The sequence below is a fragment of the Passer domesticus genome, chromosome Z (genome assembly GCF_036417665.1).
Source record: "Passer domesticus isolate bPasDom1 chromosome Z, bPasDom1.hap1, whole genome shotgun sequence".
NCBI lineage: Eukaryota > Metazoa > Chordata > Aves > Passeriformes > Passeridae > Passer > Passer domesticus.
Genome location: NC_087512.1, coordinates 25,739,609 through 25,761,441, shown reverse-complemented (window position 1 = coordinate 25,761,441; position 21,833 = coordinate 25,739,609). Strand labels below are relative to the sequence as shown.

Sequence of the window (21,833 nt, the reverse complement as noted above, 5' to 3'; positions counted from 1 at the left end):
CTGAATGAGGGTGCCCTTGATCCCCTCATCCAGGTTGTCTGTAAGGACACGACACAGAACTGGACCCAATGCTGAGCCCTAGGGAACAGCGCTGGTGAGCAGCCACCAGCTGGATATAACTCCATCCACTGCCAATCTATGGTCTCAACTATCCAGCTGGTTTTTTACCCAGTGAACAGTGTGCCCGTCCAAGCCACAGGTTGCCAGTTTCTCCAGGCTAACGCTATCAGAAATGGTGCCAAAGGCTTTAGTGAAGTACAGATAGAAAACATCTGCAGCCTTTTCCTCATCCACTAAGCAGGTCACGCTGTCATAAAAGGAGATCAGATTGGTCAGGTAGGATCTGCCTTTCACTAATCCATTCTGGCAGGGTCTGATGCCCTGACTGTCCTGTATGTTCCAGTCATCACACCCAATATACTCTGTTCCATAACCTTCCCCAAGGTCTGGCAGACAGGCCGTAGTTCCCCAGATCCTCCTTCTGACCTTTCTTGGAGGTGGGCACCACACTTGTAAATCTCCAGTTATCTGGGGTGTCCCTGGTTAAACTAGGATTGACCGTAAGTGATGCAGAGTGGCTTGGAAAGGTATTTAATCAGCTCCCTCAGTCCTCTTGGGTGAATCTCATTTGGCCCCATAGACTTGTAAATAGCTAAGTGTCATGGGAGGTCACTTCCTCCTGAGTTACAGGAAGTCTGTTCTGATCCCCATTCCTGTTTAGCAGCTAAGGGAGGATATTTGATGTCTCTCTTAAAGACTGAGGCAAAGAAAGTGTTAACTACCTCAGACTTTTCCTCATCCTTGGTGACAGTGCTCTCTATCCACACGCCAGTTAAAGGATGGAGACTTTCCTTGGCCCTCTTTTTATTGTTAATGCATTTGGAAAAGTATCTTATCTTATACAGCAGTGACCACACTGAGTTCTAGCTAAGGTTTCCTCTTTCTGAATTTTTTTCTCTACATGACTTTACAATATCCTATACTCTTCCTGAGGTGCCTGCCTCACCCTATATAGGAAGCAACATTTGCAAGATCTTAAGTTAAATGAAGCTGGTGAAGGGTCTGGAACACAAATGTGATGAGGAGTGGCTGATGAAGTTGGGGTAGCTCAGCCTGGAAAAAGGAGGCTCAGAGGAGACCTTATCACTCTCTGCAGTAACCTGAAAGAAACTGTAGTGAGATGGGTGTCAGTCTCTTATTCCAAGTAGCAAGTATCAGGACAAGCAGAAATGGCCTCAAGTTGCAGCAAGGGAGGTTTAGTTTAGACATTATGAACATTTTTTCATGGAAAGGGTTGTAAAGCACTGGAATATACTGCTCAGGGAAGTGGTGGAGTCATCATACTGCAAAGTGTGAAGAAATGTGTGGATATGGCATTTGATAACATGGTTTAGTGGTGAGCATGGTGGTGGTGCTGGGTTGACAATTGAATGTGGAAATATTAAAGGTATTTTTCTATTTTAGCAATTCTACGAAACATTTGATACACGATGGCTTACCAAGATCTACAAAAGTTACATGAAAACATTGTTTTACCAAGGATAAAAGAATTTTTATATTTTTAAAGAATAAAACCACATGATTCTATAAATCTAATTTTCGTTTGTGAGTTAAGAACAAGTCCAACATAATGCTAAAGGGATAAGTTGTTTAGATGTTTAGATGTAAGACCTAGCCACAGATATATAAAGGTGAAAATAGGCATATAAAGCAGATGTCATATCAAAAAACTTTATAAGCAAACTCAGATTATGAGTTTATCTAACTTAAAAGCTTTGTATATTCTTGCAAAAGACACATTTGGATATCTAAAAGGATAAAAATTCAGATAATTTCGAAAACCAATTCAAAACATGAGAATATGTCCTTTTGTCACAAGGCTTCACAATACTCTGTGGTCTAACAGATCAGGACTGGGAAAATTAAGTTGTCATACACTCATATTACTCTCGGGTTAGTACCAGTTCATCTGTTTAATCTCCCCAAGTCAGTATCGTGTGTGACCACTAGGGGGAAATAGCAAAAAGGAAACAGACACCGCTGGAGGTTACTAGTGGTCTTTGACCAATAGTAACCCTTACCCTGTTTCTGCTTCAGTCCCAGGGCACAGAAACCTCCTTTTCTTGGTAGACAATTAAAATCAGAGCAGTTTTACCTTTAGCCTTTATAATTACATTTGAGACATATTGCTTAGAGAGGATAAAGTTTTCCACACAGCATGCAATTAGCAACTATGACATTTAGTGTAGTGCTGAATGGATGACAGTGAATTAGAAACTGTAGTAGAGATTGAAGAAATTATTCTGAAGTCAGACTTCTCAGCCAGTTCAAAACAGTGAACCAACTAAGAACACAACTCATTTTCAGTAAAGACTGTCCAAAGACATACTAGAAAATTGATCTGACAAATGTTCTGGCTCAGATTTTTAGAACTTACATCTGACAAGAAGTAGTTAGGCTCAATATAATTTAGCTTTAAAGAAAGTTTAATACTTGTCTCAGAGAAAATTTGGCACATGTGTCTCAAGCATCATGTCCAAGTAGATTTTTCTTTACATTCAGGTGTTCTGTCATTAGTCTGCAAACACACAGCTCATCATTAAAATCACTTTTATATACCAGCCAGACTTATAGGCACAGGATTTCTTCATATACAGGTTATACATTAAATAGGCCCTCACCAAACTAGTCTTCCCTGTAATGTATGCTCACTTTGAAAAGCATTAGAAGAAACAAAGCTTTAGTTAAAGCCTACCAAACCCATTTAAAGTCATGAAGTAATGATACAGACATATTTAATCTAAAATAACTTATTACTGTATCCATAACACTTAAGTCTATACAGGCTTACTTGGGAATTTTTAAAACTGTTTTATGAAATGTAACTTTCAGAAAACTCATCTTTGAAAACTAAAATATTATGTGATATTACATACAATATTAACAAACATATCAGTAAAGATATTAAACTTACTTGCCAAAACAACCTCCACACTATTATTGATGCAAAAAAAACCAGACTGCTTTTATTATTAGCTGAAAGCAAACACTCCCTGTGTGATAGGAAAACCAACTTCAAGCACAGCACAGGTCTCTACAATAAGCTGACCTACCCTGCCCTTGAAGGAAAAATCTGGAAACTGTTTGGAAAACAGCTCACAAAAGGCTGCTTCTAGTACATTAGAGGAAAGCAAATCAAAGCATCTACCCCTAAAATGTTCAGGACTTTGAAGATAAATGCTATCATGAGCTCTACACAGATCTATACTGTTGGTCATTATTAGGCTATGCACTAGAGCTTTGGGACAGGATTTTGGCCTTACTTTGCTTTCCAGAGGGGTAAAAAGTATAAACAAGATAAAGGGTGCCAAGGACAGAGCTGGTACTAACACAAAAACCTCCCTGTGATAAGCATTAACTAGAGGATAGTATAATAAAACAAGCAGTTTAGTGCCTATTTTAACTTAAGCCTTCTCTAGTAAGTAAATTATCTTATTTCATGACAGCATGTCTGTTTTGTACAAGCTATAGAGCCCTTTCTGTAAGAACTTCTGCCTTAATTGCCCATTGTACTATGAAACCCCAAGCAACTGCAGAAACACATTCAGCATCTACGTAATTAATTATTTTGTAGACTCATATTTTCTATGTACTGCTGAAGTCCAATCCCATTGTTGTTTCTCTCACAGAAGTGAGAGAACCAACAATTCATCGTGAGAAAGCTGCATATGTGTTCAGAGCTGGCAAACTGAAACTGATGCTATTGCTTGCAGAGATCCCAGTGTGCATATGGGTGACATTAAGACTTCAGGAGAATGGTGATATTCTTGCTGTTGACTGCTTTGAACTGGAACACACTAAAACTTGCCTTTATCCCCTTGTGAAGTGAGGAGAGGGAAGCTCCCACCTGATGGTAGGTAAGGTGTTTCCTGACCATTCTGCATGGCAATGACAAAACACAAATTCTGTTACCAGATTTTCAAATTCTGACAGATCTTATATTCCAGTTCAGGCATTGAAAAAGCAGCAGCCATAAAAATGATGAAAGTGAAGCTATTGTATCTGCATCCAAAAGCATTCCAGACTCAAATCTGCCTCACAGTTGAGAACAGTTAAGAAAAACAGCAGATTTGCTGCTTAACACACGGCTCGTATATCAAGACAGTATCAATCAACAAAGAGGGCAGAGAACCTTTCCAGTCAAGTGCAACACCAGTTTTTCTCTTAAATGCAGCCCCAGGTCCACATTTCAGACATTCTTCCCAAATGACCAAGTTCTAACCCAAAATGAAGCATGTTTTTTACTCCAGGTTCTATCTATTCACGTAGATATCTGAGAGAGACTACATATGACCAGCACTATCAGTTGAACACTGTCCATCTGTTGAAGACATGTCTAGCTAGTAAGATAGTCTCTTTTCAAGAATTAAAAAAAAAATCCAGTCCTGTCACCCTCTGAAGATCAATTAGATATACTTGCACAAACCTTGAGTCCTATGTATTGTGTGATTAAAAGAGTGCTGAGCAGCCTGGTTCCTTGTTCTCATTAGCCACCCAGGCTCAGGGCGGGGTTTTTCTCTTGTGAGAGGCAGGGTGATTAAAAGAGAGCTCTAGGGAGCAAGGTGAACAGGAGTGCGCAAACAGGGGTGTGGCACAGCAGCTCACCGGGCAGTTCACGCAGGCAGGGTTGCAGGTTTCCTTATTCTAGTGGGGTTTTCAGTTTGTTGTTTGTGGTGTTTCTGTTGGTTAGTTGGTTTTGGGGTTTTTTTATTAGTAATGGTTTTTACACAGTCAAAAACTGCAGTTACTATAAGTGTACGAAACCAGATGGAGCCCTCCAAAAAGGGTGCATCTGTCCAGACCCCCAGAGGGTCAGCCAGATGATACAGAAGAAAATTATCTGCCCCGTGGGCCTTCCAGTAACATTCCATCTGTCAGAGGGACCACCACCTCTAACGTTAAAAAGAAAAGAAGGGTAGTCGTAGTGGGTGTCTTCCCTCTGAGGGGAACAGACTCGACCCATCCCACAAGGAGGTCTGCTGCCTCCCTGGGGCCTGGGTACAGGACATTACTGAGAGACTTCCTGGGCTGACTCAGCCCTCTGATTATTACCCACTGCTGATACTCCAGCCTGGCAGTGATGACATTGAAAAGAGGAGTGTCAGGGCAATTAAAAGAGACTTTAGGGCACAGGGTCAAATGGTTGATAGGGCAGGAGCACAGGTAGTGTTCTGCTCAGTTCCTCTGGTGGCAGACAAAAATGATGAAAGGAATAGGAGATCCCACATTATCAAGAAGCGGCTCAAGGTTTGGTGTCATCAGAATTTTGGGTTCTTTAATCATGGGCCAACTTTTTCAGCACCTGGCCTGCTGGAACTGGATGGGCTGCATCTCTCTGTTACAAATAGAAGAATTTCAACTCATGAACTGGCAGAATTCATTGAATAGGCTTTAAACTAGGTTTGAAGGGGGAAGGGGATGTAACTGGGCTCTCTGGAAGCATGCCCAAGGGTGGTAAGCCTGAGTTAGGGGTGAAATCAGCAGCCCAGCTGAGGTGCATGTACACTAATGCATGCAGCATGAGTAACAAACAAGAGCTGGAGGCCGTGGTGCAACAGCAAAGCTATGATGTAGTTGCCACCATGGAAATGTGGTGGGATGACTCACATAGCTGGAATGCTGCACTGGATGGCTACAAGCTCTTCAGGAGAGACAGGAAAGGGAGAAGAGGTGGAGGAGTGGCCCTTTATATTACAGAGGCTTTTGATGCCATGGGTATTGAAACTAATTAGGATGAAGTTGAATGCTTATAGGTAAAAATTAAAGGGAAGGCCAACAAGGCTGACATCATACTGGGAGTCTGTTATTGTCCACCCACCCAGGATGAAGAGGTGGAAAACTTATTTTATAAAGCAGCTGGAGAATGTTTCAGGGTCACCAGCCCTTGTTCTTGTAGGTGACTTTAACCTACCAGACATCTGCTGGGAACTTAATACAGCAGAAAAGAGGCAGTCCAAACAGTTTTTAGAGTAAGTGGAGGACAACTTTTTTGTCGCAGCTGGTGATTGAGACCACTGGGGAGGGACTGTTAGGCTTGTTTGCAAATAGAAATGGGCTGGTGGGAGATGTGGTGGTTGGAGGCTACTTGGGGCAGAGTGATTATGAAATTATGGAGTTCTTGATATTTGGTGAAATCAGGAGGAACATCAATAAAACTTTTACATTGGACTTCTGGAGGCCAGACTTTAGCCTATTTAGGAGACTTATTCAGAGTTCCTTGGGAAGCAGCCCTTAAAAACAAAGGAGTCCAGGAAAAGTGGGCGTGCTTCAAAACAGAGATCCTGAGGGCACAGGAACACACTGTCCCTGTGCGCTGAAAGATGAGTTGAGGAGGCAAACATCCAGCCTGGATAGGCAACAATGTTTTGAAGGAACTTAGGAATAAAAAGAGGATGTATCATCTTTGGAAGGAGGGTCAGGTCTCTCAGGAAGTATTCAAGGGAGTTGCTAGGGCATGTAGGAGAAAAACTAGGCAGGCCAAAGCTCAGTTCAAACTTAATTTGGCAACTTGTATAAAGGACAATAAAAAATGTTTTTATAAATATATTAATGGCAAAAGGAAGAGTAAGACCAACCTTTGCTCTCTCTTGGATGAGGGAGGGAACTCAGTAACTGCAGATGAAGAGAAGGGAGAAGTGCTTAATGCCTTCTGTGCCTCACTTTTTAGTGCAAAGACTGCTTGTCCTCAGGAGAGCTGTCCTCCTGGGTTGGCAAATGATGTCAGGGAGCAGAATGGTTCCCCTGTTATCCAGAAGGAGGCAGTCAGAGAACTGCTGAGCCACTTGGATGTTCATAAACTCATGGGAGCAGATGGGATCCATCCCAGGGTGATGAGGGAGCTGGCAGATGAGCTTGCAAAGCCACTCTCCATCATCTACCAACAATCCTGCCTCATTGGTGAGGTTCCAGAGGACTGGAAGCTGGCCAGTGTGACACCCATTCACAAAAAGGGTGGGAATGAGGATCCTGGTAATTATAGGACAGTTAGCCTGACCTCAGTACCTGCTAAGGTAATGGAACAGTTTTTACTGAGTATCATCACACAGAACTTAGAGCATGGCCAGGGTATCAGACCCAGCCAGCATATGTTTAGGAGGGGTAGGTCATGTTTGACCAACCTGGTCTCCTTTTATGACCAGGTGACTGCCTGGTGGATGCTGGAAACGCTGTTGATGCTGAATATTTGGACTTCAGAAAGGTCTTTGGCACTGTCTCCCACAGCACACTCCTGGAAAAGCTGGCAGCCCACGGCTTGGACAGGAGCACTCTGTGCTGGGTTAGGAACTGGCTGGATGGCCGGGCCCAGAGAGTGCTGGTGAGCAGTGCTGCATCCAGCTGGGGCCAGGCACCAGTGGTGTCCTCAGGGGTCTGTGCTGGGGCCAGCTCTGTTCAATGTCTTCACTGACAACAAGGATGAGGGGATTGAGTCTTCCATTAGTAAATTTGCAGACGACCCTAAGCTGGGAGGGTGTGCTGATCTGTTGGAAGGTAGGAGGGCTCTGCAGACAGACCTGGAATGGTTGGATAGATGGGCAGAGTCCAATAAGATGACATTTAATAAATCCAAGTGCCAAGTCCTGCATTTTGGCCACAATAACCCCCTGCAATGTTATAGGCTGGGGATGGTGTGGCTGGAAAGGGACCTGGGGATGCTGGTGACAGCCAACTGGACATGAGCCAGCAGTGTGCCCTGGTGGCCAAGAAGGCCAAAGGCATCCTGGCCTGGATCAGGAACAGTGTGGCCAGCAGGAGCAGGGAGGTCACCCTTCCCCTGTACTCAGCCCTGGTGAGGCCACACCTTCAGTGCTGTGTCCTGTTCTGGGCCCTCAGTTTGGGAAGGGCCTTGAGAGGCTGGAGCGTGTCCAGAGGCAACGAGGCTGGAGAGGGGCTGGGAACACAAACCCTGTGAGGGATGACTGAGGGAGCTCGGGGTGTTTAGCCTGGAGAAAAAGAGACTCAGGGGTGACCTTGTCACTCTCTACAACTTCCTGAAAGGTGGCTGTGGTCAGGTGGGGGTTGGTCTCTTTCTCCAGGCAGTAACAAGAGACATAGTTTGACAGAATAAGAGGACACAGTCTTAAGCTGTGCCAAGGAAAACATAGGCTGGAAATTCTTTACATAAGGAGTGATAAGGTACTGGAATGGTCTGCCTGGGGAGGTGGGGGAGTCACCATCCCTGGAAGTGTTATAAAAAGACTGAATGTGGCACTCGGTGCCATGGTCTAGTAGAGATGTTAGGGCATGGGTTAGACTTAATGATCTTGAAGTCTCTTCCAACCTAGTGATTCTGTGTGTAATGTTTGATTAGATTTTGGGAGCTATAGTCTAAATAGCTGTTATCTTTGCTCTTTCTTCCTACTTTGCAAAATTGACAGGTTTACCTAACAGATTTCCTCAAGCCCACTAAATATCATTAAGCACACAAATTATATATTTTCTGCTTAACCTTGCTTAGCATATTTAGAGACCGGTAGAAACAAGAATGGAAATAAGTAAATGCTGCACTTTTTGAACAGCACAAGAATAAAGCAAAACTTAAAGGAGACAGAATTTAACCAAACCTTTTATTTACACCTGAAAGTCTGAGAATCGGCAAAGTGAGGCAAAGAACTTTAATCTTGTTAAAAAGAACTCTTTCAAGACAGAGGAATTCTTGTGCTGGAAGCAGAAAATACTATAACACAAACAAGGAATAATTAACTGCTATGTAAGAAGCAGTTAACCTTTTTACCATAGAATCAGAATGACTAGGATGCAAGATCTCTAGTACCACCTCCTGATCAGAGCATGTCCAATTATGTACCCAGGTCTACACCCCACAAGGATGCATTCTCTAGAGAATTATTGTATCTATTTTCAAAGCCAAAGCAATTGTTACGAAACATAACTGGAACACACAGGCAAAGAAAGACTGAGTTGGTCAAAGTGAAACAATCTGCTTTGTTTATAATTAATCAAGTGTGTTGGGCTGAAATGGACAAAGCTTTAGTCCAGCTTTAGACAGTGCTAACTGTAATTACTTGTTAATAAAGCTGCAATTTAACAGCTGCTGTTCGATCAAGAACGGCAAAGGGGTGCCAAGACAGACAAAGAACTATTGTTTTCAGTCCTGAAAGGGAAGTTTCAACAATTTGGAAGTGAAAACATTTAGGTTTGCTGCAGCAAACATGCTTGTGTAGTCAACCGAAACTGCTGATTCACTGGCATTCCCCTAGTCTTCTTTCAGGAAATACACAGTTTTCAGCAATAAGTGCACTTAGCAAATTTAGCAACATCAAATGACATGCACTATCATATGTATCAGAGTTACTGCTGATAGCAGTGCTAAGATAATGGAATGTACAAGACATACCCAAGCTTAGTTTCCCTCACTGAAATTTAATTAATATTTAATTTAAAAAAATTAACTGTTATTGACAGCAAAGGAATAATAACTTGAATAACCCATCTAATCTTTCCCTGAAAGCGCAGCTTCTTACCAAATTTCAGTACCACCATCATACTGTACATCAGGGCAAGTAATTCTTATCAGCTGAGCATCCTCAAGTGTATTTGTTTGCTTAAACAAGCAATTTTACAGTAATGCACAAAGCTATAGAAAGATGGACACCTTTCTCTATTTGACTCTCCATTCCCCCAGTTTTCTGATGTTCATACCAAGCAATATGGGATATTTAAACAGTAGCAGTTAAATATTAAACCCCTTCTTTCTCACCTACTATTTAAAATAGGTATGCTCAAGAGCATGACTTTCTTTTCCTCTGCAGTCAGTCTATACATAGACAACATTAAAATAACAGCAAATGTATATTTTCCTGCTTGATCTGTTTTCAGAGAAAAAAAAAGGATCTTTTTGCTGACCTACAGTGATTATACTGGAAGAATTACCTTAAGAGGTTCTGATAAATGGCAGGGACATTAAATTAAAAGAACAGTTGCCCCAAGCCATGATGTGTTTCCAAAAGAATTCCTCCAACTCTTTTGAGTCATGTTAGGTTCTGGTTACCCTTCTTCTCAGGAGTTTCCTGGATAGTGGTGGTGTATGTGCGCCTCTCAAAAGAGCCTAAAAGTTACCTCTGTTCAATGTTACTATGTCTCATTGGTACTCTGCACCCCACCCATGCGGCTGAGCGCTCCTCCCTATAGCAAGGGGATCAACTATAATCTATTAATATCACCTCATTGAGTTTCACTGTAACGAAAGCTCACTGAAAAGCTACCTCCTAAAAAGTTATTTAAGAAAGAAAGCTATAAGAGACCACCTTTGATAGGTTGAGACATACATACAGAGTACCCAAGACTTTTCTATTAAGCTGTTGATGCACAGTATTTTTTGAGGTGATGAGTAATAATTCTGAGTAAGTAGCATAGAGTATTGGTAAGTGACAACTTTGAACTGTTTAACCACTCACTACTTTTACATTGCAGCTTTCTACTTTCTGTTCTTGATACCAAGAACATACCCTAATTTGAAGGGGCATTTAATACCAAAGTCAAGATTGACAAAGGTCTCTCTCAGTGAACAATACTGATTTCAGAGAGACCTTGTAAAACATACTAAAACATACTACCATTTGCTCAGACTCCTAGAGATAACTGCATGTCATTCTGCTGGTGACATTCCCCTTACTTCTATTAAATGAAAGTATACACTATCCAAATGATTGACAAAGTGAATTAATAACACTTCTGAGTGTAATACTGGAAACCCACTTGTTTATAGCAATGACACTGGTTATTTACTGCACAGCTAGCTGCAAAATGACTCTTCTAGAGCTCTGGTCACCTCAAGACCGAGCATTAGTCTTGAGACCAAGTTTACTTTAGCCATGTAGATCACTCTTCATTAAAGAGCACTGCAAAAATGCTGACTGACATACTCAACAGCTTAGTGGAGCAGTAGTGTCACAAGCCTTTCCCATTACTTGATACTGAGTTAACACATCTGCAAGTGTCTTCCTTCACACAGTATTGCACCCAAAAGGCAACACTCTGCTAATTTGCAATGTGAACTGTAATTTTCAGGCATTCATTAGCTATTTCAGAACACCCTGGTTCACCAGCCTGGCTATGCAGTAATCAAAAATTTACTTTAACCTTTCTATGCATTTGAATCTTGAATAAATGAGTAGATTTAGCTAATTTAAGGGAAAGATAGGAGTAAGCCACCTTGTAAGTTCACTACCTTTTGGGGGCAGGGACTTGAGAGGAGAGCTCCAGACCTCTACTAAGACTGTGAAGACTATCTCTGCTCTGACTACATGGAAGAGAGTACTCTTTAAATTAGGAACATATAGGTGATCACAACTTTCATGAATACAAAGATTTAAAATTATCTTAAGTGCATTATATGTACAGCTTCAGATTTAGATAAGCAACTCCCAAAAGAGTTACAGGCAAGCTAAGTTGTGAACTGAGACAGGTTAAACTACTTAGCAGTTTCTTCATGTCCCCAAATTTTACAAAGTAATAGAAGAATCACAGTCACTTAAGGAACAAAACCAAACCCACACAGCACAATAATTATTACCCAAAGCAGCTGAGCTGGAAAGACTGAAATTGACAGAAGAGCAACACAAACTTAACACTTATGTACACATGAGAAAAATAGAGTTCAAAGTTTACTTGGTTATTTACTTGAAAATACTGCACTGTACACGTAGAAGACAGGTAACTACCTGCAGATAGTTCTAGAGATGAATCAGATTTAGTGGTTTGCAAGCTGAATTAGTTAAAAAACTCATGGTGTTGTAAAACGGTAGCATACAAGATTCACAAAATAATCCTACATTCTACACAACACATATAGGATCCTAGTGGGAATCCTAAGTTCTGTTTTGGTGCTATACTTCACAGAAAGATGAAGACTGAGTTTGGAAGACAGCCATGCCAGGCATCAGAAAGCTGTAAAAGACATCCACATGAACAACAACTGAGGAATAGCCCACTGCTTTAACAGCAAAAGACAAGAGACATTAAATGTTTCAGAAATTAACAGAATCTCTAATCTCTCTAGATTTACTGTAAGACTACTTAATAAAGGAGAACTCATTTTGTGAGCATGGCAAGAAATCCCTTTGGTGGCAGAAACAGCCTAAAATGATTCCACAATTCCTTACTGTTACAACACTTCCCAGTCTAACTTACAGTGAAACATAGCACTTAGTAAGGATGGGGGGAAGAATTAGGGAAAGAATTACAATTAACTTTATAAGTCTTCCTTCAGGACAGTACTTCACTTTATTTCTTTGCTGATCTCTATACCACTCAGATGTCACTGAAGACCAAAAAGAAAAAGACAGTATTCCCAACTGAAGAATGAATGAATTTGAAAGTTAAGACAGGGTGCTCAGACTTGAGACAGCTACATCCTTCTCCTATATATTTCCCGCTCTACCTAAGGTTCTGGTCAAAATCTAAAATAAGTAAGCTTATTACTGCCAAGCTCAGAAGCCTCTGCTTGAACACATTTTGTTATTTAGTTACCAAGGAGCAGTTTTGCAAACACTTCAAATTCAGCTTTGCTGGAGATGTCAACTGTGAATACACAAGAACTTAGGTTACATATTTAACATCAACACAAAACAATGACAGAAACAGCAAAAAACCCCATATCTATTCCCCTGCATAAGCTTGAGCAACAGTTCATTACTTTTTAGTTTCAAACTAGTACAGGGTGCTTTTCTAACACCTTTAAGAGCATCTCTGCTACTCACCAGTGACTTGCCTATATATTTCAGTCCTTTAAACAGGTTAACAGGCTTTTAAACCAGCTTTTTACAGCATAATATAGGTATCTGAATGCTGTCCTCCAGCCTCCTCACGCAAGCTGCACTACTGCTGCAAGCCAGAGCCTCGCAATGCCACAGTGGGAGAGCGAGTCACTAGCTTCTGAAGCAAAATGCATGACTACAAAACCAGTAAGAGTGTATACTATACTATACAATCCATATCAGCATCAAACAGAAATATTTAGAGTTTGTTGCAGGCTGCAGAGCACCAGAGAAGGAAATCCAAGAAAATAACAAGGAAATCCAAATCAGGTTAATGGGAAACAATAGCTGACACCAAGATTACTTAAGACACTTGTTCCAACACTTAGGACACAGACACCAACATAAGGCCAAAGGAGGTCTCATCAGTGAACTCCTACAATCCTCTTTATGAACTTGATAAATAAAATCAAAGTTGAACAATATATATCTACTCCCATATATCCCATGCTTTCCTTCATCTGCATTGTAGCTTTCACTTATGTCAGTCTTACTTGTGAATAGGTACAGGGGAAGTATGGCCAGATGAACTTTGATTAGTATGAAATGCCAAAAAATTAAAACATTAGGGAGCCACAGTTCTTTTCAGACCTGAGCAATAACTGCTGAGGAAGCAAATACTTTAAACACCACACATTATTGAAACAGCTGAATTTCAGGAGAGGAAGTAGAGGGAGAAATGGCACCAGACACTCTTCCTGTTGCTCCCTGCTATATAATGTATCTGTAGTTACACTACTTTAGAATAATTAGCAAGACTGTATTTATAATTAACATTCACTCATCAATATTAGAATATTTACCATTGCTAGAAATTGACAGTGATGAGCTGTCAATAATATAGTAGATAAAATAAATATATTTATAAAGGTCGCAACACCAAAATAGACTTCTGAAGAGTATTTGCAGCACTTCTATATGCACTTAAATGCAGTCTGCACAAACATCTAAACTACTTGGTCCAGCAGCTCCTCAACGGAACACTAAATTTAATGTACAAAACTATTTACTGATGGCAGAAATTTATACTTCTCATTTAGTATATATTCTAGAAGTTTGCTACATTAGTATGCTGAGCTAAAATATTTCTGTATCATTTCTCTGCATATACCATTCATTCTAAATTATCTTACTAATTTCAGTCCAGACTGGCAACAGATTTGGAGTGATTTATTGGCATGTCTTTATTGTCATTATCAGTATATTAAATCCATTCTATGGCAGGGTTTGAAATGTGTAAAAAATGAGAAAATTACCCTCTCTTCACAAAATGTTACAGCTCTACTTAAAATTGCTGAAGACCTGTGGACAAGTTAAACATGTGCTACCTTTCTGTACTCTCCTCTTCTTGTTGACAACCCGAGCCATTGTTTTACTGACATTGAAACTCTGATATTGGTTTCTGACCTGATTAATGCGACAATTTTTTTTGCTCTGGCATCCGTTGCTAGTAAAATATTACTATGAGAAAGTTACCTCTATTTGTATATTTTAGTGTTTTCTTAGAACAGCTAAATAAAAATAATCTCATAGATCAATATTTACATATAGCATTCAAACAAAAGCTTGACTTTTAATCATACTTTAAGTATGGTTAATGTGAAAATTTTTAAGGCATTGTAGGTTGAAGGAACAGGTAGATGCCCTTGGATCTCAGTCTGAAGGTGACACATTCCAATTACAGAACAAAAACTAGGAACTGAGAAATTCTGGGTGCTTATAATCAAGCCTGAAGTGAAATTTAAGGCTTCCTCCTGAGTTTAATAAGTTACTCATGCATTACCTCTTAAATACTTAAGTTCATAAGAGAAATAACACAAGGCTAGAAAGCAATTTTAATTTAGAAATACTTCAATATTTACTGCAATATTTTACCTGAAGTTCTTCGCCTCAGTCCAGAACCTGATTTGTATTATCAACAGAATTAAGCAATTAGCTCAACCATTCAGAACAGGAACAATTTCAGCAGGTAGAGGCGGGGATCTGTTAGCTCTGGGTAGGTACTCTGTGGGTTACTTTGTTATTAAGATGCTTCTCAAGTGCAAAATCTGGTAGTGCTCTGGTTTCATCCATTGGCACTCTTGCTTTTGAAGGTTTTGCAGCATGTTAGATTAGTAAAAGCGCACCGGGCTTCCTGCTTCAACATTACCATTACTAGCAATATTTTTCAAAGTGTAACAGCACATTCAGTAATTCTTTTAGTACAGTACATTGACAAGGGAAAACAAAACAGGCAGATTACCTTAAGAGTGAAATTAATGATTCTTAACACTTTATAGATAAGGTAATTACTAGCTTTTTTTAGGTTACTTGGAAAAAAAGGAACTCCATTTTATGTGGTTAACAACAATTTTCTGAAAGTTTCAGATGATGTTTTTGGGTTTTGAATTTTCTCACAATGGTATCATGAAGTGCCTTTACTGACTGCAATCAAAATTATGCTGTTTAAAGTTTGCTCTGCAGTTTTCTAAAATGACTTATGAACTAAGATCAACAGTCGAAAAAAACCACTTCACAGCTAAGTATTTCATTCTAGGTTACTTGTTTGAAAATGTATCAGTGTTAAAGAAACAAAATTAATCAACTGCTTTAATAATTACTCAACTTTTTCTTAAATTTTAATTTATCTGACTGTCAAATCCAGCGCTTTTGGCTTTTCCCACCATTTAACAATGCAAAAATGGTATCTAAAGCATCTTACTCGGTTTGACAAGTGGTATTTTAAGAAACAAGTTGTAGTACACAAAGAATTGCACAAAATTAGAATTACTTAAAAGCTAAACTATCTTTGACCTCCAAGCTGCCATGTCTTCTCCCCATTTGGGGAGAAAATGCTAAAAAAAGGAGATGTAAGTTTTACTCTTCTTGATGTTTCTGTATAACCCTATTCTAACCAGCTAACTCCTTCCACATTATCTAATTAAGAGTGAAAACAATAAAGCAGTAGCCACTCCTTTAAGGAAAATTCTTACTGAGGGAGACAGGCCGCTTTTGTTTAAAGGGGACAGGTCCCTTCATCCCCCAAAAAGGGATGTATGTCAATTAGGTTCAGAAAATAACTACCTGATGCTTTTCACAGTCAAACTTTGAAATTCATTCCTTCTACTCTAGATATAAACACCTTGTACATCATCACTTCAAAATTAAAAAGAAAACCTACCTACTCCCTACATGCCAATTTGCTGGATATCTAGGTACTCCTCTGAAAAATTACCTTTTCCAGTCTAAACCAGCAAAATCAGATATTGTAAGAAGTTTAGGAAGACTTATTTTGATTTGACAAACAAAAGATTTTTTAAATACAAGACCAAAAAAACTATCAACCTATAGTGCTGAAGAATCAGGAAGTCAATAATGAAGACATTAAGAGTCTGTGTGCAGAAAATAAAAACTACAATGGAATAAAAAACTACAGATGGAACAAAATCGGACAAACCTAAACTGATGGAAAATTTCTCATAAAGTACTCATTTCTAAATAAATTCTCATCAAGTTCTCAACTCAGGTGGTAGATTAACATTACAAGAAATCATTATCTTGATTTCAGGAGTTCATTTGCTCAAAATAAGTTTACTTATACAGATATTTCTCACAACAAAGAGCAATTCACTCATTTTCTCACAGCACTGAACTAACAGCATTTAAGCCAGTTTATCTAATATTAGTTTAGAAATTCCAAATTCCAAACAGATCAGTACTGTGGTGCTCAAGTACCATCAATGTTTGGACACCAGAGAAATGCCTGATCAATACATCAAATGAAACATTCAAGTAGAAGAATGGAGTCCTGGTTACACATGAACTACTTCCTCATTTGCCTCACTGATGGCTTTACAGTACTTTTATATGTATCCCTTCTCCAGTTCAGAGCAATGAATAAACATTTTGAGCTATACTTGAAACACTTAATGTGGTAAGGATTCAGCAACCTCAATACAAGAAAAAAAAAGTACAATTATAAACCCCCCTGAAAATTCTAATGGTTTTTATGCCTGAACATAAGCTGTTTTACATTTCTCAGCCATCAGCTACTAATTTATATTTTATATAAAATTAATTTTAAATCAGTCTTCTCTTTGTTTGGAGCAAAATGAAACACAGTCAAAGTTTCTGTCTATTTTTCTTACTCTGAAGATCAACAACCTTATGACATGCTCCATTAAGTCTCACAAACATACTTTCATTAGCAAATAGCTTAAGCAGCCTACCAGAACTATCTACCCACTCAGTAAGCAACAAAGAACTTCAAAAACAAACAAAAAAGTATTTTATGCAGCAGTAGACTAATGTTAAGAAAAATTACCGTTTAGTACAGGAAATAATTTCCTCTCTTGATTTTATTCAAATTATGATGTGCCATTCGAATAACCTGTTTCTCAAACAAAAACATTTTTTACCCAGTGGAGCTTTTACGTGAGGTTAGGTAACCTGACCAGAAAGCTCCTTCAGAAAATGTCAGAGTAAGCTGACAGATCTGATCTTCTCAGTGCAATGAGATATTTTGCCCATCTTCCCCTACTCTCAGTCAAGATTTTAAATATGAAACTTCCACAAGCTGAAGTAAATTGAAGGACGACTGAAGAGTTATTCCAAGGTTCACTTAAGTGTTGTTCATACAAATTTGAACGAAAAATATAATTGACTTCCAGATTCCATGAAAATATTTTCTTTCAGATCCCATCAAAGTTATACTGGAAAAATGTACTGTTTCTTAAATATTTTCCATACAAACCTATATTAAAAATTACAGGTTATAGCACTAACTCCTCAATGAAAGTACAGAAACAAGGTATTTGGAGACATATTCTTTAAGAACCACTAGTAATTATCAGATTGAAAACAGCATTTGGACACTTCTGTGCTGTATTTAATTCTACCAAACACCTATTTATGTAAATACAGCACTTTTTCAAGTGCTGGTCAAGATTTCCAAGGTTTCTGGTCATGAGATTACTGTTTATTTTTCTAAAATCATTAGAAGTAACAGATGAGCCTCTACACCTACATTTATCACACAAAACTCCTACTGTATTAGGAAGACAACAGAATATTGCACTGGAAAGAAGACATTAGTAACTCTGATATTTCATTATATACTTTCAACTTGAGTTTAAGCTATTATTACAAGACTGCAGTAACTTCTACCGTTGTCCTTGCTATATTTTGACCATGATATTCTTGATATTTAGTTGTATAATACAAAAATTATATTTTAAAATAAAAATATGTATTGTAAGTATGTATGTAAATAATGTATTACTTTAACATATTAAACGTTTTGATAGCTTATTTAGAAGTGATGTGCAATAGTATCTTCTACTCCATTTAAGAATGAAAACAACTGCTATTTGCCTTAAATACACTAAACACTAGAGAGTAAAAAGAAGTATGAAAGAAACGGAAAAATATCAAATAGCCATGAAACTGCAAACTACACATAGTGGAAAAGCTGTAAGACTCAGAACAGTCAAATCCAGTATAATTTCCTTAGGATAGCAAGATGCAAAATGAACTGCTTCTTGTTAGTTCAGCGTATACAGAAGGACTTCTTACCACTTCCTACTTGTAGATATACTTTTCTTCTGTTTTTACAACATTCCAGAACACCCTAATTCTTTAAAAAATAAGTTGAAAAGTAACTTTATTAAAATAATGAAAACCACTTTCTTATCCCTATTTCTATACTAATCCTAAATACTAGAAAAAATTAGGTAGTGTAAATAATCAACCCTTCGTTGTTCTTCTTCTTTAAGCATAGAGATCTGGTATAATTTATTTATCTAAATGACTACCAAACTCTTGCAAAGAATGGAAGTCTAAACTGTCCAAATGTAAATTATGTTAAAAGATCATTTTTTAAAGCTGAAAAACTGTAAAATTAACCAGGCTTCTTTATAAAACGAGATCATTTTTGGAATGTTAGAATTTCAATATTCATTCATGATCTGAAAAGGAGGTTGAATAAGACAATTTAAGCTTGCCAATAAAAGCTTATCAATAATACCAGACAGAAAAAGGAAGATTAACAGATACTTCATGACAGGGGCTGAGTATTAATGCAGGTAAAAAATCAATGTTGAAAAACACAAGATTTTTTAAGTAGTACAGAGAAACAATGCCAAATCAACACCTCCAATAGCAAACTCTAAATTACTACCATTCAATAATCTTGTATTATGAGTTGGTGATTCCATAAAGTTGCAGCTCAAAACTCAGCAACCGTTCAGATGAATCTTACAAAAGGGAATAGAAAAATAGTATGAAAAAGGTTTGAGGTAGTGATGGGCAGAGTTTAATATAGGATCTGGGTTTTTTCATCACTCATTCCTACAGGGTAGCATTCAATGACACAGATTGCATTTCTGCTAACCCAGCTTCAGGTTAAAGTTCTGCATTTCCCCAGCTAAATCATTCATGAAACCTAGTCTAAATTTTAGCCTAGGGCTATCAAGTTCCATGACTACATTAAACCATACCTGAAGAGCCCCAAGCCTACCAGTTTTTGAAATGCCAGTTCTACAGATATGCAATCCAGTAACTTCTTCAGTGTATCCTCATAAGAAATTTCTCTCAGGAACTGCACTAGGAATAAATTGTGGTATTGCTGTCTCAAGAACATGCCACTGTTAACTTTGTATTTTTTCATTAGATTACAGGAAAGAATCCTGGCTTTGCAACTTAATTTCTTATGCTCCAGTATTACCTCTGTATCAAAATGAAGGCAAAACACCAAGCTACAAAGGGATGAATAGTCCAACTGAGATGACTTTTTTTTAGAGAACCCTTATTAAAAGGCAGCACTTTAAATTTAAGAACATGTACTGCTTATTGCAAGGAATGGCCAGTACAAGGTGAAATCTCTTAATTACACACAGTATCTATGCAGACAACACTTCAAGAAGCTGAAGGTAAAAATTCATACCTACTTGGATATCTATTTCAATTTGTATTCCTGTGTAACCCAGACTGAGAGGCTGCACTGGGCTAGGTATTGTAGTTTAATGCTACACCTTGGGACAGTGCCTATCTTACACCTGAAAACATAATGGATGTTTTGTGTATCTTCTACCTGACCTAAAGGGCTTGAAGGTCAGGTATTTTTAAAATGAAATTAATTAATTGGAAGATATACAGAACAGATCAAGAAAGCTGAAAAACAATGCAGATGAACAACAGTGCCTTAAAAGACAAAGAGACAAAACTCAGTGATCAGATACAGTAAAAGTGGTTAAATGATGAAAAAAGGAGCCCAAAACCAGAATGATAACTTGGAGAACTGACTGTAAAACAAACAAGATAGCTAAGAAGCAATTCAGCAATCAGGGAGAAGATGGATAAAACCTTGAAAACATCACTCAAACATAATAAAAGCTTTTTTTGTTTCAAGCTAGAGAGCTCAAGAAAGGCTCACAGCTGTTAGCACCCAGTAAAGTCTTATGTGAAGAACAAGTAAATTCCTTTTAAACATATTTAACACAGAGGTTCAATCTTGAGCGTTTACCTGTCATAAATACCGTGAGCATTTTCATGACTGTACAGGGAAGCTTAAACTCTCTGCAAGCACTATGCTTGATCTAATGAGGGAATGAGAGTGGAAATTAGAAAATAGACAATAACATACCTTATGTTGTTCTATTGCATCTACCCACTGTTGTCTGTGGTCGGGATCCTGAGCCCGGAGGTACCAAACACTATCATTCACACTGATATCAAATCTGCATTCATCGAAGTCATGGGGCTGTGACAGAAGAGAGTGTAAGAGTAGCTAAAATTAGCAACATGATCAACATTATCTCACAGATTTTGACAATCAAACACTAATTAGAAAATCTGTCTATATTGTCTCAAATTCATCCTAGATTCCAAATTCTGTATTATGTAGCTGTCTCAAATAATGAACATATACTCTCATAAGGAAAGATGCTGGTCTTCTGAAATAGAAATGCCTGTGTAATACATTCTAATAAATAAAATTTTCATAAATAAATTCCATACATAATAAGTTCCATATTTTCAAATATTTTGAAACAAATCCCTCAGAAAAATATCTACCATACTGGAAAATATTCCTACATATACATTTTAATTTCAAAACAGGATGAGAACTCCATAACATTAGTGCTACCAGCATTAATCTTAGATAAACACACACATCATAGCAAAAAAATACCAGGATAGAGCCATAAAAGCAGACTATATCTTAATGACAAGTCAGAGCGGGAACTTACAAGCTGTGACATGTTCTGCCTCGACTATTTTCACAGATAATTGGAAGCCACATGCAATCCTTTCACACATCTCCACTCAATTGTATCTAACTTTCAGTTCCAATGCCTCAAATACTAGTAAGCTTTTACTAATGCAACAGTGAAGCTGGTAAGGAAAGTACAGGAAACAATGATCTAATCTGCCCTGTACCCTGACATAGTCAATTCAAAGTTACTCCTTAGCAAACATCCAACTGAGCCCAGTATTTCCCACACCCTTCATCTTTGAAAGCCATTTTTAAAGACATGTAATACAGATATAGCTGAACACCTTTTTGAAATTGAATACAAAGAAAAATACACATTAAAATAACTGCAGGAGGCTAACAGGCTCCAGGATAAAGGCTAGTGACACAGTCTGAAGGACCACAAATATTGGTACCAGATGCTGAAGACAAGTATTAGAAATATCCTTTACAACACAAGGACCACACTGCCAATACAAACTAAAACACTGTTAAACACTGACTAAACACTCCACAAAAGAAAACCTAAAAGTAAGTCTCATTTGTTTTCATGCACACCATTCCAGTTTTAGTGAGAATTTTTTTTCAAAGAATTTGGAAGCCAGAAGCTACTTTCACATAAACAAACACACACCTTTCTCTTTTTCTGTTTTTAATATACTAAGGAAGAAGAAAAGTATAACATAATACAAATTACAAATTTAAAAAATTAATTAGAAAGAGTTTAACAAAAGTACATAAAAAACCAAAGTATAAGCAGCTTAAAG

At 38.2% G+C, this 21,833-nt stretch overlaps 1 protein-coding gene across 2 annotated transcripts in view; it reads right to left on the bottom strand.

Moving 5' to 3' along the window:
* CERT1 (ceramide transporter 1) overlaps positions 1-21,833 on the bottom strand; it is an 80,011-nt gene that overhangs the window by 37,222 nt on the left and 20,956 nt on the right. For both annotated transcript variants that reach the window (XM_064403356.1, XM_064403357.1), the window contains exon 3: positions 20,455-20,571. In XM_064403356.1, the coding sequence (XP_064259426.1) occupies positions 20,455-20,571 (117 nt within the window). The remainder of the gene's footprint in view (positions 1-20,454; positions 20,572-21,833) is intronic.